The 20,052-nt window shown below is 34.2% G+C and overlaps 2 protein-coding genes across 2 annotated transcripts; both read left to right on the forward strand.

Annotated features, from left to right (window-relative positions):
* Nucleotides 1–3,196: 3,196 nt before the first annotated feature.
* On the forward strand, nucleotides 3,197–6,403 carry LOC108327405 (G-type lectin S-receptor-like serine/threonine-protein kinase At1g11300). The gene is made up of 7 exons (XM_052872563.1): nucleotides 3,197–4,478; nucleotides 4,572–4,676; nucleotides 4,766–4,995; nucleotides 5,068–5,278; nucleotides 5,421–5,658; nucleotides 5,729–5,879; nucleotides 5,962–6,403. Exons 1-7 carry the CDS (start codon nucleotides 3,197–3,199, stop codon nucleotides 6,265–6,267), a joined length of 2,523 nt encoding a protein of 840 aa, XP_052728523.1. The 3' UTR covers nucleotides 6,268–6,403.
* A 4,332-nt stretch (nucleotides 6,404–10,735) lies between these two features.
* Nucleotides 10,736–16,387, forward strand: LOC108327403 (G-type lectin S-receptor-like serine/threonine-protein kinase At1g11300). The gene is made up of 8 exons (XM_017561111.2): nucleotides 10,736–10,878; nucleotides 12,934–14,255; nucleotides 14,343–14,447; nucleotides 14,543–14,772; nucleotides 14,843–15,053; nucleotides 15,276–15,513; nucleotides 15,586–15,736; nucleotides 15,826–16,387. The coding sequence occupies exons 1-8, from the start codon at nucleotides 10,736–10,738 to the stop codon at nucleotides 16,132–16,134; spliced, it is 2,709 nt and encodes a 902-aa protein (XP_017416600.1). The 3' UTR covers nucleotides 16,135–16,387.
* The last annotated feature ends 3,665 nt before the right edge of the window (nucleotides 16,388–20,052 follow it).

Raw genomic sequence — 20,052 nt, forward strand, 5'->3', positions numbered from 1 at the left:
TCAGAACTTAGTTTGCCATCAACCTAACGTGGGTCAAACTCAAATCTAGCCATTGCCGATCTAACTAAACTTGACTTAATGTGAGCCTAACTCAACTAAGCTAATGGTTGGTTCAAATCGACTCAACTAAAGGTGGTTTTGATAGGTAAAATTGACTCAATCTTATGTGGGAACAACTAGACTCAGGCTAACATCGGTTTGACTCAATCTAACATGGCTTAGCTTAATTGACCTAACATGGACACAACTCTCCTCTACCCAATATGGGTATGATTTGACTAGGCTCGAGGTGGCCTGACTTGACGCAGTCCAAGGTAGGTCTGACATGTCTCTACTAAAGGTGGCGGGACTTGACACAACTTGAGATGGGTTCGAACCGACTCGACTAGAGGTGTGTTTGATATGACTTAGCTAAAGGTGGGACTGTCATGATTCAACAAAAGTTGGGCTTGACATGACTTGCCTAAAGGTGGCTCCTACATGACTCGGCCAAAGCTGGGTTTGACATGAGTCATTCTGATGTGGGCCTGCATAACTTGACCACAGGTGGGCCCGACATGACTCGACCGTAGGTGAGCCCAACTCGACTTAGCATGAGGTGGACCTCACTCGACATAGTCTGCGATGGACTCAACTTAACTCGACCTAATAAGTTGGGCTTGACCCAACCTAGCCAAAGGTGGGTTGAAGTTGACTCTGCTTGTGGGTTTAGTATGACCCAACCTTAGAAGATTTTTTGAAAATGTTAATGTTATGAAAACAGGTCTGAAGTTACAATAATATAGGTCGCAGTATAATTGATTATGTTATTTATGTAATCTGTTATGTTTTCCTTTCTGTTTTAACAAATTATCCTATGTGTGTAATCGATTATTTAAACACTTAAGCCAATTATTACTTCTTTTAACATTCTTAACAGATTAGGTTATTTATGTAATGGATTAAACTAAGTTCTCTATTTTAATCGACTATCAAACTTATGTAACCATATTAGCTATCCATTTGCCATCCTTAATAGATTATCTCACTTATGTAACAGATTATGGCTTTCTTTAATCGGTTATATACCTTATATAATCGATTATAATAGAGTGAATTTCCCCTGTTTAGCTTTCTAAGTGTTCTGGCTAAATCTAACAGATTATACTCTTTATGTAATCGATTATTTATATCAAAAACTATATTTTTAATCTATTTAAATTATGATTTACTCAAACATAAGGGATTCAATCATCTAGCACACACTTGTTAAAGATATAAACAATTGTTATGCCATTTTATTGTACAAGAAACAATTATTAATCTTTTAACCAATCAACATATAAAACAAAGATATAAAGAGACTAAGCTCCCCCTATCAACAGATCTAAGTTGGCATGTCTCGACCTTCCACCCGACCCAACTTATCTTAACTTTGAAATTAAGTCGTCTTTTTAAACCTTTGGCTTAGAGTAGGCCATCTTTCTCAAGCTTTGGCAGTGGTTGGTCCATATCAACCTTGTAGGGCCACCCCATCTCAATCCTTAGTCTATGATGGACTATCTTAAGCTTTGGCTCAAGTTAGCACGTCTTTGCCTTTTGCCTGACATTCAGGTCTTGACCTTTGTCTTAGCAGTCTCGACTCGACCTTCGGGTTGGCCTTCTCGGCATGACTTTGGTCTCGGTCTAGCTCGACTATGACTTTTGTTGGGGCTCACTTGATTCATCCTTTAGTCTCGACATTGGTTGGAATTTCGATCCAGGTGGACTAGGATTGAACTTCAGTTTGGGACTGCTTGTCACGACCTTTAACCCAAGTTGAAGGTTGTTTTCTACAGAATTAATTAAAGTCTTGTAGTAGGGCTAATCCCACTTTGACCTGGCCTTAACCCACTTTAATAGGGACTTTAGGCTATAGGCTTTCTTTTTGCCCCCTTGTTTGTCGGCCTTATAAAGGGGAGCGTATTTAACAATGAATTAAGGTTGACCCATGAGTTAAATTGATACCTCTACCTTCTGATATGAACTCCTCAACCACCTTTGGATAAGCCAACATAAGACCAAAACCTTGACTCATGAGGAGCCCCATTCAAAATACATTTAACAAATGTATTAGAAGGAGATTTCCTTATAACCATAAGAATCTTAGGAGCTTTAGACTAATGGATAATGAATACATGAACATTAAAATCATATGACATTACTTAAAATAAATAAACAAAACTAATCTAGTGGGAGTCAAGAACAAAAGTCTGTGTAACAAGCACAAAAGAAGGTTTTATATTGATAAAACAAAATGGCCACGTGTTAATAGGTGAAAAGAGTAAAGGAATGCACAAGAACACACGTGAAAGAAGGGAGAACGTTAAATTGTGGGATTTGATACGTGAAAAGCAGACTATTGGTACGAATCTCTCCTCCTGATTTCCTTTCTCTCTCTGTCTGCTTTGTAACCATCTCTGCTGCTGTAATCATCTTCCACCTGAACATTTTCTAAAATTCCTTTTGTCTTTGATGTCACGTAGTCTGTCCGGGTTCCACAAGATCTGATCGAGCTCAGTGGAGTCTTAATTGCCGAGCTTAACATCACCCCTGCCAAGCTCCATAAAGTCTGGTTGAGCTCATCATTTCAGCTCAGAATCGTGGTGGCCGAGCTCTCTCTGTTACTGTTTTAGTCATTTTTGGTTTCGACACTTGACATTTATATATAGTACTGTTTCAGTCTGACATGTACAATAATGCAACCTTTGCTCAAACTTGAAAGCCTTATACATTTTTCTTTTATTGTATTTAAATTTTGACTATTCATTCCAAATTGACCAAAGATCTTTGGACTACAACGATAAAATAGTATACCTGCATACCTACTACTTGAGAACTATTTTGAAAGTACAATTTAATACCAAAATACAAAACAACTGTATAAGTTAATTAGTGATTATATGACGAACAAGGAAAGTTTGACTAGGCTTCCTTACAAATTTGAGAAGCTAGCATAGTTGACTGAATTAAAGAACAAAGAAAAAAAAAAAGAGAATGACGACAGAGAAAATGAAAGGTGAAGGTGAAGCCTGTTTATTCTAAATAAACACGTTATCTAACTTGATCGAAGAGAAATTCTCATCTGAAGATTCCATTCATTGTGCTGTGAGAACTAGCTAGAAATTCTCATTTGCATGCCATAGATAGTTGACTTGAAGAAGGGAGTGTTTCAGTAATGGGTTTCAGCAACCATACAAACCTGTTCTTTGTTCTGTTCATACTGTGTTTTTATGTGTTGGACGTTTGTATTGCCATAGACAGCATTACATCATCACAATCCATCAAGGACCCTGAAACTCTAAGGTCCAAAGATGGTAACTTCACTTTGGGGTTCTTCACCCCTCAAAACTCCACAAACCGCTATGTTGGAATTTGGTGGAAGTCTCAGTCTACAGTTATATGGGTTGCTAACAGAAACCAAGCACTGAATGATTCTTCTGGAATTGTTACAATATCTGAAGATGGCAATCTTGTTGTGCTGAATGGACAGAAACAAGTGATTTGGTCAACAAATGTGTCCAAAACATTATCCAATACAAGTTCAGAGTTTTCAGACTCTGGTAAGCTAGTTCTCATGGAAACCACAACAGGAAACATCTTATGGGATAGTTTTCAACAACCTTCAGATACACTCTTGCCCGGCATGAAACTTTCAACCAACACAAAAACTAAAAGGAAAGTTGAACTTACATCATGGAAAATCCCTTCTAATCCGTCTATTGGGAGCTTCTCTTCTGGGGTTGTTCAACACCCTGGTATTCTTGAAGTGTTTATTTGGAATGAAACTCAACCATACTGGCGCAGTGGTCCATGGAATGGTGGGGTATTTACAGGGATACCGACCATGTCAACGTATCTTAATGGTTTCAAAGGTGGGGATGATGGCGAAGGAAATATAGATATCTATTACACAGTGTCAAGTGAATTAGATTTTGTAATCTATATGTTGAATTCTAAAGGCCAATATGAACAAAAACTGTGGGATGCTGAGAAGAACGAAATGGGAATTAGATGGACTAGTAAAGAGTCAGATTGTGATATTTATGGTATGTGTGGACCATTCACAAGCTGTAATGCACAGAGCAAACCAATATGTAGCTGTTTGAAAGGGTTTGAGCCGAGGAACGAGAAGGAATGGAATGGAAAAAACTGGATTGGTGGATGTGTTAGGAGAACACCTTTGAAGTGTGAAAGGGTAAGAGATCAAAACACAAGTACGGATGCAAAGGAAGATGAATTTTTTAAACTGCAGATGGTTAAAGTTCCTGATTTTTCAGAAGGGTCTCCTGTTGAGACTGAGATATGCAGAAACCAATGCTTGGAGAATTGCTCTTGTGTTGCTTATTCTCATGATGATAAGATTGGTTGCATGTCTTGGACTGGGAATCTACTAGATATACAACAATTCTCAGAGGGAGGACTTGATCTTTATCTTCGTGTAGCCTACTCTGAACTTGGTATGCTAACTCTCCCCTGCTCAAACTTTTGTAACATTGTTTCTATGGACTTAAATTCTTATAGCTTAAATTGAAGTTGTCCTTTTATTAAAGATAAAGGGTCAAACAAAAAAATCATCATTACAACAGCAGTGATAGTAGCAACTGTGATCATGGTTACTGGTGCATATTTTATGTGGAGGACTTCCAATCGTCCAGGTAAGACAAGATCTCCCTAAATTTCAGAACTATTAAGGTTTTGTTGGTAAGGGAACTAAGCTTACGTCTACTTGTGTTTGTTCCTTCAGCTAAATTTTGGCAGCTAATTAACTCAGTAAGGAAAGGGAAGAACGATACTTTTGTAGAATTTAATAATGGTGGAACACCAGAACATGAAAGCCATAGTGTAATTGAAGAACTTTCACATGTTAAACTACATGAGCTGTTGCTATTTGATTTTAAAATGGCTGCAGCAGCCACAGACAACTTCCACCTTTCCAACAAACTTGGGCAAGGTGGTTTTGGTCCTGTGTACAAGGTACATGAAAAACAAGTTATCTAATTTGAAAAAATTGTCGTTTTTCTCATAAAACATTTAGTTTTTTCTCAGGGGCAACTGGAAGATGGACAGGAAATAGCAGTTAAAAGACTTTCTAGAGCCTCTGGACAAGGTCTAGAAGAATTCATGAACGAAATAGTCGTGATTTCCAAGCTTCAACATCGCAATCTTGTAAAACTTTTTGGCTGCTGTGTAGAAGGTGATGAGAAGATGTTGATATATGAATACATGCCAAACAAAAGTTTGGATGTATTTATCTTTGGTTAGTTCTTCAATCCCTCTATTGTGATTTTCTCATGGACAATCATGTCATAACCATTGCGGTTTCTTTAAAGCATGTTAACGTGACTTACCTTCATAAGTTCCTCTTCCATATAGTTTATAATGTGACGATTACATTTTAGATCCATCAAAGTGTAAACTCCTAGATTGGAGGAAGCGCAGTAGCATAATAGAAGGAATAGCTCGAGGACTACTTTATCTACACAGAGACTCCAGACTAAAAATAATACACAGAGATTTGAAGGCCAGTAATATATTGCTAGATGAAGAACTAAATCCAAAAATATCAGATTTTGGTATGGCTAGAATCTTTGGTGGAACTCAAGATCAAGTTAATACTAGTAGGGTTGTTGGAACCTAGTAAGTATTCTTTCTTTCTCCAATATGAAAGAAGAAAGTGTGAAGAATTGACTTTTACATTTGAATGTAGTGGCTACATGTCTCCTGAATATGCAATGGAAGGACTATTTTCAGAAAAATCAGATGTGTTTAGCTTTGGTGTTCTGGTACTAGAGATTGTTAGTGGAAGAAGAAGCTCAGGTTTTTATGGCAATGTGCATGCTCTTAGCCTTTTAGAATTTGTAAGTCTCAACAATTTATTTACAAGAACTTTTTCCATTTGCTGATACAACTTCTAAACATTGACCCTTTTGTTCATTTTAGGCTTGGACACAATGGAAGGAAGAAAATGCATTATCTCTAATAGATCCAGAACTATATGATCCTATTCATCATAAAGATATCCTAAGGTGCATACACATAGCTCTTTTATGTGTACAAGAACTTTCTGTAGACAGACCCACTATGGCTACAGTAATTTCTATGCTCAGCAATGAGTTTGTGCTTCCTACTCCAAGTCAATCTGCATTCATTCGGCGACAAAAAATGTTGAATTTGACTTCATCGGAAGAAACTCAGAGATTTCGCTCCATCAATGTTGTTAGTGTTACAGAAATTCAAGGTAGATAGAAAAATAAAAATTCTAAGAAAAACCAAGTAGAGCTTTGCTCGGTATAGCTGTACCAATGATTATAAAATGGTGTACAAGAAAGAAAGTTCAATTTCTTTGTCCATAGGAATCGATATGAAATCAATCAAAAAGCAAATTTTGTGTCCTCCAAACTTTAAACAATTTCCTTAATCATAAAAAGATCTTAACATTATATATTTGATTAATCTTAGGAACAAATAAGCATAAAAGATTAATTTGATATCTAAATGACTTATAAATATAATTGTTTGCATATCTTTCACAATAATATGTGGTATATTTCCAATTAAAAATGTTAGATTTAGTTGAGTTATTTGAAGAACTCTTGATCATGAGTTGTTAAGTTTGTACAACCACTACCTACAAATGAACCTTCTACTTATAAACAAACTTTTTTGTCAATTTGTTGGTTATAAAGTATGATGTTAAACAGAGTTGTACATGTTCTACTTAATCATCTAAAACCTTTACAACTTGTTGATTTCGAGACCTCATATTTTACACATGTCCCTAATTATCATACTCCTGGCTTTCATATTTAGCCTCCATCTACATTAGGGTGGGTGATTACTTTTTTTGCAACAAAAATAAGGCGAATAGAAATATGCATTGTTTTTTGTTTTGGTTGCATTTTCTATCATAGTTCTTATCTTAGAATCTCGCTCAACATATCGTTCTTGCCACACAAGCCTCCTTTAACTTATTGCATTCAACAATTTTGCTGGAGTAATGCTTAATAAATTTCTTGAGCTCTCTTTGTAGCTTCAAATGATTTAGGTATTGAGATAATTTTTTTAAACAATTCTATCATCTAAATACCCAATAACAAGGAGTAACAAGGAGCCTTACATTGTTGATCATGCCAATAAGCTTGCTAGAGTATTCCTTTATGTTGTTTTTTATTTCTACATTATTTGCATCTTGAATTCTCAAACCATGACACTTGGATACTTTCACCTTTACATTTTCACCATACTTTTACTTAAAAAAAATTCTCAAATCTCATGGGATGTTTTTATAATCATTACTCTAATCAACATAATAGATTATAATGTTGTTGAGTATGTGGAGTCTGAAGGGTTTATTGGACCTGACCCATTTATTTGATCTATTTTTTTATAAATACTTATGTAATTGTAAGCCTAATTAATAAATCTAAAACGTAGTTCATTTTTATTGAACCACGTAAATCCTTCGTGTTCTTGTTATTTTGACAACTCATCCTTTAGACCTAGGGTTTTAAGGTTCTTGGATGAAGAAGAAAAGACAAGAAAATGGAAAGAACGAGAGAAGATAAAAGAGAACCCTACCCTTCAAATGAAATTCGACTCTGATTCCAAACCCTCTCACTGCATTCTTTTTGGGCTTCTCGGTCTAGCCATAAAAGCAACGTAACAAAAAAAAAAACACAGAAAAATAAAAGTAAACAAGTTTTGTTTCCAATTGGTTTTAAACAGAAGCATTTGAGCCACACAGATAAGCTCAGAACACATTACCACTAAGTCATTTGAGCCACACAGATAAGCATTTGATTTTCATTATTACTAATTTTTTTTAATTAATTTTGTTTTTATGTTTTTAATATAACTATTATAATAGTAGAAATTATATTTTAATAATTAGTAAGATATAAACGTATGTTAAATAATATTAAAATTTTAAATTAAATTAAATTATTACTAAATTTTAAATATAAAAATGAAATTTAAATAATTTATAAAAGAGATTTCAAATTTCAAAATTTATTAGAGGGATGCAGGATGACTTTAACAAGAAAGAGAAAAAATTAGAGGAGTGCAGAGTGACTTTATCAAGAGAGAAAAAAATTAAAAAAATATTAATTAAGATTAAAATTGGAATTTTTGGAAGTGCAGGATGAAAGGTTGGAGGTGTAGGATGAAACACCCAGAAAAATTTAGAGAAGTGTAGTAGTAAAGACTGCCAGTTTGACTCATTTATATATTTTTTTTTAAACAAAATCTGATTTTTGGCCTATTTTAAAATTTAGGCCACTTATTTCCATGCTTTAAATCAATAAACTCTAATTTCAACTGCATCAACAAACATTATAACATCCAAGAATAATTTATGCAACTAAAAATTACTTTTTAAGCCTCATTTATTTTCAAACCCGATAAATCCAATCGTTACCAATTCTCTTCAAATCAACCATTTAAGCACAAAAATCTCGCTAAAATTTTGAAATTAAATCTAAAATGTGGGCATAAGTATGCACTCATCAACCTTCATTCCAAAGCACCTTTATCATGCAAATTTCCTTCTCTCTAACTTGAATCTCATCATCCTCTAACACATGCTTCGGATCTAGAACATACTTCCTTAATTGAGATACATGAAAAATGTTAAGCAAATTTTCCAATTGAGGTGGTAACACCATCTCATAAGCTACTGGCCCAATCCTCTTGAGAATCTAATACACTCCAAGAAATTTGGGTGACAGTTTCTTCATCTTGATAGCCCTCCAACACTTGTAATTGGCATCACTCACAAGAACACATGATCCTCCACCTCAAACTCCAACAATTTTCTTCTCTTGTCAGCATACAACTTCTGCCTACTTTGCATCGCTCTCATCCAATCTTGGATCAATTTGATCTTTTCTGTAGTTTACTGTAACATCTTCGGTCCTAGTGTCATTGTTTCTCCATCTCAAAAGAAACACAACAATGTTCTACACCTCCTTTCATATAAAGGTTCATATGGAGCCATGCCGATTATAGAATAATAATTGTTGTTGTAGGTAAACTCTACCAATGACAATATCTTATTCCAGCTTCCAAGATGATCCAATACACAAGTTCTTAGCAAATCCTCCAAACACTAAATAGTCTTCCAAGGAAATAACTAAGTTTTTCCAAGTCTTTTATTTCAAATTGGGATGTCAATCAATCCTTGAAAGTCAATTTCTCGGTTTCATCATCTCTTGCAATTATCATGTCATCCGTATAGACCAACAATAATTCAAGTTTACTGTAACAAAGTGTGTTCTCCTTAACTTTGCTTATACTCTATAAGGAAACCAATAATTTTGTAAATCTCTTAAACCATGCTTTTGGAGAGTCTTTTAAGACCATATAAGGCCTTTTAGGAGCATATGCATACCTTGTTTCTTCCAGCATGAGTTTCAAATCTAAGAGGATTCTCTATGTACACTTCTTTTAAATCTTCATGAAGAAAACTAGTCTTCACATCTAATTGATGTAATTCTCATCCAAAAATGAGCTACAAAAGGAAGAAAAACTTCAGTTGTATTCATCTTTGCTACATAAGAAAAGGTTTCCTTATAGTCAATTCCATAAGTATGATTATAACCCTTCGCAACCAATCTAGCTTTATACTTGTTTATTGACTCATCTGCCTCATGTTTGACTATAAATATCCATTTGCATCCTAATGTCTTTTTGTCTCTTAGTTTGTCAACAATCTCCCATGTTGAGTTTCTTTCTACATCATCCATCTCCCCTCTCATATCTTGAGTCCAATGTTCCTTTTTCATGACTTCTTGGATTGAGGTCGCAACTTTTATGAAAAACTAAATTAGGATGCGATTTGTAACATAAGAACAAATTAAAAACAATTTTTTAATGAAAAACATATTATGAAACTCAAATCAGCAAAACAAATTAAGGTTTTTTCACTTCAACTGAAACATACTATATTGTTAACAAAAACTGAAAGTTGGATATAGCAAAAAATATTATTATAAAAAAAGAAAATAGAATAGAGAAAAAAAGAAAGCTAACTCATAGTTGAGTCATCAATAACGTTACAATGTCTTTAGTATCCGAGAGTCAATCCATGTGTGATTGAAACTTATAGAGAAATCTTGAGAACAACTAAAACTAAGAATTAGAGCTACTATAGTAAATGAATCGTCCCTTAAACATTTGTGGTCCAAGCTTATATAAACTAGGCCAAGTCTAAAAATTATAAACTAGGTTTGGAGCATAAACTTAAATGTATTAGTTGTTGGAGTCTTATAGGAAGTTAATGTATTAGTCATTGGAGTCTTATGGGTAGTCAATGTGTTAGTCATTTTTAGTCATTTATGCTTTTTTTTTCTTGTTTTGAGTACAACTGTCAAGAATATATGATTTTATAAATTGAATTGATGATTGCATGAATAACAACAACACAAAAACATGAATAAGTTTATTCACAAGAGATATTTGTTGTCTAACAAATTGGTATCAAGAGCTAGTTAGCTTGAGTGCCTTAGTGAAAAAGACAATGATAGTGATTTCTAGTCTTACAAACAGTGTACCCTTGCCCAAGTTGACAAAGGTGGTCAACTATGACAAGTGGAGTCTCAAAATAAAGGCTCTTATTTATTCCCAAGAAATTTGGGAGGTGGTGGAAAATGGTCAAGTAGAATTAGAAAACATCATGAATGGATCGAATGGCTAGATGAATGCATTGAGAACAATGCGTATGAAGAACATGGCAGCTCTATACATATTGTACCAAGCTATGCACGAGTTTGACTCTAAGAAGATTGCAAGTATAAAATCTTCAAAAACAGTGTGGGACATTCTTGAGAAGGCTTATAAGGGGGATGATCAAGTCAAGTAGGTGCAACATCAAATACATAGAGGTGAGTTGGAGTGAATGAAAATGAAGGAGACAAAAAGATTAGCTGAGTACATAACTCGGGGTTGAAACCGTGGCAAACAAACTTTGAAGAAACGAAGAGATGTTGCTTGCCAGCCGAGTGTGAGGAAGATTCTAAGGTCATCAACTGATGACTTTGAGAACATGGTGTGTGAGATTGAGGAGTCCAAAGACCTATCAACACTCACAGATGAAGATTTTATCGAGTCCCTTAAGGTGCACGTGTAGTAGAAGAAGAAGAAAAGTGTTGAGTCGCTTAAACATGTGCTCCAAACAAAAGAAACGATCAAGGAGGAGCATGCATTTTACAAGGTCCCGGTGGTAGAAGCCAAGGACAAGAAGAAGAGAAAGAATAGTATGGTCAATAGAATTAGTACGGAAGACGACAAGGTCCATGGAAGGGAGGTCAGTCAAGCAACTTAAATGTTGAGTGGTTTAAGTGTGACAAGTATGGTCATTATGCAAATGAGCGTTGCTTGAATAAGTGCATTAGTTGTGATAAGGTCAAGCATTTTGCTAAAACTTGTCAATATGATGGAAAAGAAGAGACGACCAATCTCATATAAGAAGTTGAAGAAAATGTGATGTTGTTGATGGTGGAACGTAGCTCAATTTCTTTTTAATATAATGGTTCAAATAAGTATTTCACCTTAAACATAAAAATGAAAATAAAATATAGAATAGAGACAAAGAATAAGCTTTCTAATCTATCATTATAAGAAAATAAATATTTAGCATTGATAAAATATTGATGCATATTCACTAATAGTATCATATTTGTGTCGCATGTGTATGAGATTCCAAAATAAAAAACGATAATTTATTATCATCAACTTTGAAAATCGATTCAAAGTATCATCAACTTTGAAGGTCAACTCAAAGTATTATCGGCTAAGCTGACTCCAACCAGTGTTTTTTAATTAATTTTTCAATTGGAGCGGTTTAACGTCGACTTAGCTAATGTTAATTCTTTTTATTTTAAATTTATTTCAATCAATGTTAAATAACTTTATTTTTCACAAATTTGCATCTATTTGAAAGACGTTAGTAATAATAATTTAAAAATTTTATTGTGGATGAAACAAAATAAAAGAAAAAAAAATAGAATTTTTTTTTGTAGTGAATGAAAGATATGAATGTAAATGAAAGATATGAATTTGATTGAGATGAGTTTGAATAAATTAAATAACAAGAAAAGTGTGAATAAAAAATATGAGTGTGAATGAAGATACTGAGTGTGAGTGAAAGAGATAAGTGTGGATTTGTCATTAAAATATACTAATCCAAGACATTTAAATCAACGTTAAGCCTAGACGAATAGATTTTATTTATGAAACCTTATATATTTTTAATATTTATATTTAGTTAGAATCAGTTAAATTGACTGTAATAACATCCTTAAGTTTTTTACATTAATATTTAAAAGTTAATTTAATGTTTTTTATTGAAGTAATATAGAGTTTTTTTTTCACGGATAGATTTGTTCTTATTTACAAAAATTAGAATTTATTAAATTTATTAGGAAAAAAAATCTAAATAAAATTGTTGTCGGCAATAATTATAATGATCATGGTTCAAATTTATGACATATTTAGTTTTACTTAAATTTAACTATTCTTTTATTTGCCAAGAGATTATAGTTGAAACTTATATGACCTTGGCAACTACAAAAGTAAAATATTGGATAGCAACTCCCATGAAAACTAATTTAAATGATAGTTTTAAAAAGAATCAGACAACTAACATTAGTTTAGTAAAATTACTTCAGCAACATACCCAGTCAAAGTTGACTACAGAAATATTCTTCACAAATTTGACGAGGTAAGTTAACTGTGTGGAACAAGAAACACTAGAGGGAGTGAAATGAAAGATGTGATAGTGAAGCCTGTTTATTCTATTCAGTTTTTCATATTCATCTAAGAAAACTGAATTCAACAATTATTTAGTCAAGAGGGAGATATCAGTTTTAAATGGTAACAGTTGCATGGGACAAACCGTTGACTTTAAAATAGCCCTGTCAAATCTTACACTGGCCATTTGGTTCATGGTAAAGAGTTTCAGAAGCCGTATGCAAGCATGTTCTTTGTTTGGTTCATACTGTGTTGTTATGCTTTGGATATTGGCGCTGCCACAGACACTATCAACTCATCTCAGTTCATCAAGGACAATGAAACTATAACCTCCGCTGGTGGCAACTTCACCTTGGGGTTCTTCACCCCTCAAAATTCTAACAATCGTTACGTGGGAATTTGGTGGCAAACCAAATCCACTGTCATATGGGTGGCTAACAGGAACCAACCACTGAATGATTCTTCTGGAGTTGTTACCATATCTGAAGATGGTAATCTTGTGGTGTTGAATGGTCAGAATCAAGTGATTTGGTCAACAAATGTGTCCACAACATCATCCAATACAAGTGCCCAGCTTTCAGATTCTGGTAAGCTAGTTCTCGCTGAAACCACAAGGGGAACATTGTGGGACAGTTTTCAGCAACCTTCAAATACGTTAATGCCCGGAATGAAAACTTTAACCAATGCAAAAACAGGTAGGAAAGTAGAACTTACAGCATGGAAAAGCCCTTCTAATCCCTCCGTTGGGAGCTTCTCTTCCAGTGTTCTTCGACGCATAAATATACTTGAAGTGTTCATTTGGAATGAAACTCGACCATACTGGCGCAGTGGTCCATGGAATGGTGCGATCTTTACAGGGATACCCATGTCATCGTTTCTTTATTCTTTCAAAGCTGGGGATGATGAGGAAGGAAATACATATTTCTATTACACAATACCAAGTCCGCTAAAGATTTTTATCTATGTGTTGAATTCGCGAGGCCAATATGAACAACTATCGTGGAATGATAAGAAGGAAGAAATGGAAATTTCGTGGACTAGTCATGAATCGGATTGTGATGTTTATGGAATATGTGGGCCATTCTCTATTTGTAATGCAACAAACTCACCAATTTGCAGTTGTTTGAAAGGGTTTGAGCCGATGAACAAAAAAGAATGGAATAGAAAAAACTGGTCAAGTGGATGTGTTAGAAGCACACCTTTGCGTTGTGAAAGGGTCAATCAAAACGTAAGTGCAAAGGAAGATGGCTTTTCGCAACTGCAAATGGTTAAAGTTCCTGATTTTCCAGAAGGGTCTCCTGTTGACACTGAATGCAGAAGCCAATGCTTGGAGAATTGCTCTTGTGTTGCATATTCTTATGATATTGGAATTGGTTGCATGTCTTGGACTGGGAATCTCGTAGACATACAACAATTCTCAGAGGGAGGACTTGAGTTATATGTTCGTGTAGCCGATTCTGATCTTGAATCTGATCTTGAACATGGTATGCTAAGTATGCTCAAACATTAAAAACCCTATTTCTTTGAACTGGATTCCTCATATTTTAAATTTGATTTTTATTTCATGACAGATAAAGGGACACACACAGCAATCATCGTTGGAGTTACAGTGACAGTAGTAACAGTCATCATAGTTACTTGTGCGTATGTCATGTGGAGGACTTCCAATCACCCAGGTATTACATCTTTGTCCTGTTTCAGAATTAATTTATAATAAACTTTACTTTTTGGTAGTAAAAGAGCTAATCTTAGTTTATGTTTTTAACTCCAGCTAAAATATGGCACTCAATCAGATCAGCAAGGAATAGGAACATCAATGATTTCCAACGATTGAAAAAAGTTGAAACACTAGAACATCCAAGCCACAAAGTAATTGAAGAACTGTCACAAGTTAAACTCCAGGAGCTGTTACTGTTTGATTTTGAAAGGCTTGCAACAGCCACAAACAACTTCCACCTGTCCAACAAACTTGGGCAGGGTGGTTTTGGTCCTGTGTACAAGGTACCTTAAAACAAAGTTATCATATTTGAATAGTTGTCTGTAGTTGTCCTCATAATATTTGTTTTCCCAGGGGAAACTGCAAGATGGTAAGGAAGTAGCAGTTAAAAGACTTTCTAGAGCATCTGGACAAGGTCAAGAAGAATTCATGAATGAAGTAGTGGTCATTTCCAAGCTTCAACACCGTAATCTTGTAAGACTTTTTGGCTGTTGCATTGAAGGTGACGAAAAGATGTTGATCTATGAATACTTGCCAAATAAAAGCTTGGATGTATTAATCTTTGGTTAGTTTTTTATCCCTTCTCTAGTATTTTTCTCATAACCAATTCCATATTAATTGTTTCTGTTTATTTAGGATACAATTGCTTAAGATGTAAACATTCATTGCATAAATAGGGAGTTTTCTTTGCAAGCATGCTACTCCAGGGCCTGTACATGACTCAGATTCATAACTTCCACTTCTAATATTGTGTTTTTAACAGTATAATTCTACCATTATATTTTAGATCCATCAAAAAGTAAACTCCTAGATTGGAGGAAGCGCTGTGGCATAATAGAAGGAATAGCTCGAGGATTGCTTTATCTTCACAGGGACTCCAGACTAAGAATCATACATAGAGATTTGAAGACAAGTAATATCTTGTTAGATGAAGAGCTAAATCCAAAAATATCAGACTTTGGTATGGCTAGAATCTTTGGAGGGAGTGAAGATCAGGCCAATACTAACAGAGTTGTTGGAACATAGTACGTCTGCTCTTCTGTCCACCATAATTTATTTCAATACTTGGAGAATGACTTTTTAACATTTTAACGCAGTGGCTATATGTCCCCTGAATATGCAATGCAAGGACTGTTTTCAGAGAAATCAGATGTCTTTAGCTTTGGTGTTTTGGCACTAGAGATTCTAAGTGGAAGAAGAAATTCAAGCTTTTATGATGATGAACATGTTCTTAGCCTCTTGGGATTTGTAAGTCTCAGCAAGTCATTTCTCATTCACAGAAACATTTGTCTTTTGTTCATACAACATAAAAATGTCTGACTTTTTTTTCATTTTAGGCTTGGATACAATGGAGGGAAGACAACATATCTTCTTTAATAGATCCAGAAGTATATGATCCTAGTCACCATAAAGATATTTTAAGGTGTATTCACATAGCTCTTCTGTGTGTACAAGAACTTGCTATAGACCGACCCTCTATGGCTGCAGTAATTTCTATGCTTAACAGTGAGGTTGCGTTTCTTCGTCCTCCAAGTCAACCTGCATTCATCTTGAGGCAAAATCTGCTGAATTCGGAGTCATCTAAAGGAAGTCATAGATTTTCCTCCACCAACACTGCTAGCATTACAACTATCTCTGGAAGATAGAAAATAAGAGCTCTAAGAAAGGTGAATCAAGAACAGTCACAAGCAATTGCCCCGCAATGAGAAAAGAACCCAGCATTTGGTTCCAAGAAACTGAATTAGTTCTCTTCGATGGGTGTTCAGTGCTGATTGTTGACAATATAAGTTGGTGTTTTGTCCCATTTTGAAGATGTTTTTGCCATTTTCTTGTTTTTCCTCCGTAATAATTATAAACATTTACTTTATGAATTAACATGAACTTATATTTTTGGTTTCAGTATGTTAAATGTATTCGTAGTTGTAAGTTATCGGCACTTCTAATTTAAAAGAAAGTCAGTATGATAATTATATCTCTTAATTTCTTAGTCAGTTCAAACTTTCATTAATCATAAATATAAATAATGTTGATGAATGAGAAAAGTAGAATATTTTATTAAAATGACTTAAATAGCTTTTGAGTTCAAGAAATTTGATACGAAATTGAAATTATTTCTTGTTCAAAATTTTTAGATATTTTGGTTCTCATGGAAAATTAATGAATATAATTTTTTTAATCTAATTAGTTTAATTTTTTTAAAACATATTTTTAGTTCAAGAATTTTTACGCGAATTTGAAATTAGTTCTTGTTCAAATTTTTGAGACATTTTGGTCTCAAACATTAAGAATGAATTAATATAATGTTTTAATTCCAATTAAGTTAATTTTTTTAATATGTCAAATGTGTTTTATATTAATATTATAGTTATTTATACTATTTGGTATATTTTCACTTCAATGTAGTTGAAAAATGCATTTGACAAAAAAAATTAATATAATTGGGTTAAAAGGACTTTATTCATTTATTTTTAAAATTTAGGAACTAAAATATATTAAAGTTTTGGATAAGAAAGAATTATAAATTTACATCTAAGTTTAAAAACTAAAAACATATTTAACCCTAATAAAAATTATTCCAATGTAGAAAGATTCCAACAAATACAGCTTCCTCCTTTCCTAGTTTTATTTGAGTCATAATATCTACCTACAATTCATCCAATTACCAGAGCAAAGAGAGAAATCTGATGTAGTTGTTCTTCAATAGATGTAAGAATGAATGTGGAGTTTTAGGCCCTTCCCATATTTCACTCTCTTCTGAATTCAAATCATTTATCTTCATGCATAATGTTGTTAATCTTTATTCACTACTTAAAATGTGTTTTTTTTTATGGAAAACAATTAAATGATGTTGTACTTAAGGTTGCAATTGAAAAATTATATGAATAAGAACTGCTAACTCGATAAACACAATGAATGACTCTTGGAATGAAACATGTTTCACTACTCGCATTAGAGGTATGGAATAGTTTGTTATAATAAAGTCAGCAACCCTTGTTATGTTGTTGACAAATTTAGTTTTGTTAGTTAGCTATAAAATGGCAAGGACAGATCTAACCAGAAATTCATTCATACTTGTATTCTCTAATATTCTTATTATATTTCTTTTCTAATACACATTCTCGGAACTTCATTTTCTTGGATTCTTTGTTTCCTTTAGTTCTTGGAATGTTATATTCGTAGAACTAGTCTTTTTAATGTATCGGTTAGAATGATTCTTTTTTGCAACCCTTTTCACGACAAAGGCTATTAAAATAAACTTAAATTTAAAAGTTATTTCATAGTTATTGTGAGCAATAATGTTTTAATGTTTTAGGAGAGAAAAATCCAGTAAGTTAGCGTGAAAGGCTAAATGTTTGTCCTTTAAATTGTAATGTTCACGTGATATAAAAGATATAGTAAAGTAAACCTTATTATACAAAAAATGTGTGATTTATTAACAAATTGGTATCAAGAGAACTTAAGTGTCTGAGTGAAAATAGAGCTAGAAAAAAAGCTGAAGTGTTTGAGTAGCTAAAGAAATATTGAGTGTTTGATTGTTTAAGGAAGAAAGAGTTAGATGACCAACCTCACAAACAATATATCCCTCCCTTAGCTGACAAAGAAAGTCAATTATGATAACTAAAATTTGTAAATGAAGGCTCTTCTTGGAATAAGATTTATACGTGTTGTATCGAGTTGTGGATGAATCTTGGTTTGAGAAGATAGCAAACACTACATCTTTAAGAGAAGCATGGGAGATCCTAGAGAAGGCATATAAAGGGAATGCTTTTGGTTGGAGAGTTTGCCAGGTCCCTAGAGGTGCACGAGCAGGAGAGGAGGAAGAAGTGGGAGCCACTTGATCAAGAACATCAAGCAAGGCTTGATGTGAAGGGAGAAGATCAAAACACACAAGGTCGAGGTTCTAATGGAAGATACTAAGAAAGTCAAGGACGAGGAGGTCAAGGCCAAATAGATCATGAAGACGACAAAGATCAATCCAGTGTGTAGAATTGGCGTGGCCGAGTACAAGGTAGACACTAGAGAGGTTGATCTAGTAGCTCAAGAGTTGAATGTTTTAAATGTGGCAAGCACGACCACTACGTAAATGATTATATATCGAAAAAATGCTATAACTGTGGTAAGGTTAGTCACATCACAAAGTATTGTCGGCCTAAGAAAAAGGATACAAACTTTTATACTAAAGAAGTTGATAAAGAAATATAGCGATATTAATGATGTCTAGGAACCCAAACGTTGAGCTAAGTATGATCTAGTGACCCGATGTCGAGCTAAGTTTCAGTTGTATGATGTTGAGTAGATCAAACGTTATGCTAATTCTGAGTTGGAAATTGGATGTCGAGCTAAGTCTGTGTTGTATGATGTCGACGAGATTGGATGTCGAGCTAAGTCCAAATTGGAGATTAGGTGTCGAGTGAAGTTCGAGTTGTTCAAACAACTTGGTTTGGTATGTGGAGCTAGGAGCGAGTAATCAAATGTTCGATGATGAGAATTTGTTCAAAAATCTCTCCAAAGTTGAGACCAGACACGTATCATTTGACGATGACTTCAAGGTGGCGGTGAAAGGGTGAGGTACAATCTGGTACCTACAGAAGAATAGTCGAGGTGGAGAAATTAGAAACTTGTATAATGTACTCAGTCTCAAAAGCAATAGAAAAGTTAGAGTTGAAAATAGTCTAAAAGAAATACTTGAAGCTCGATGTGAAGGATGAAGCCATGGTGTGGCATTTATTTTGCCATTTGCATTTTGGCGGACTGGCCAAGCTGGCGAAGAAAGGATATGTTCAAGAACTGTCGAGTATGAAATTTGAAAAAACATTTTGAGAGAAGTGTGTGCTTGGAAAACATCCGAGAAGCAAGTTTCCAAAGATAGTCGAGTACCAAGCGAAGATACAGCTTCGGTTGATCAATACCGACCTTTGTGGGCCAATTACCCCTAAATACTCAGTGGTATGAAGTACTTGATCTCATTAGTGGATGATTTTTGACATGGGCGTATTTCTTAAGGGAACAGTTTGAGGTATTTGAGGTGTTTAAGAAGTTCAGAATGATGGTTGAAAAAGAAATCGGCAAGCACAAAGAAGAAGAGATGAACAAATGAGAGAGATAGAAAAGAAAGAAAGAGTTAAAAGAAAACAATGTCTTACTACCTTAGAATAAGAGCTTAGAATTCTTAAGAAAAAGAAGAAAAAGTCCAAAAGAATTTCAGGAAGATTAAGAGAAGAAGAGAGGAAGACAAAAGAAGGAAGAAAAAACAAAGAAAGAATGAGGAGCATGAGAAAAAGAGAAAGAACAAAGAGAGAAAGAGGAGCAAGTAAGAAGAGAGAAAAAGGAGGAGGAAAGAAGAAGAGAGTATGAAGAGAAAAAGATAAAAGAAAGGAATGAGAAAGAAAAGAGAGAAAAAGAAGAGATTGAGATAAGAGAAGAAGTGGATGAGTTACTAAAGCCCCCGACCATTCCCACAATTAAGGTTAAGACTAAGATGATGAAGGGAGTTTTCTAATCCTTGAACTTTTCTCAATACATTCAACCATCTTTCATAACTCTAGCTTTTAGTTTTGAAAAAT

This window comes from Vigna angularis, chromosome 2, assembly GCF_016808095.1.
Source record: "Vigna angularis cultivar LongXiaoDou No.4 chromosome 2, ASM1680809v1, whole genome shotgun sequence".
NCBI classification, from domain to species: domain Eukaryota; kingdom Viridiplantae; phylum Streptophyta; class Magnoliopsida; order Fabales; family Fabaceae; genus Vigna; species Vigna angularis.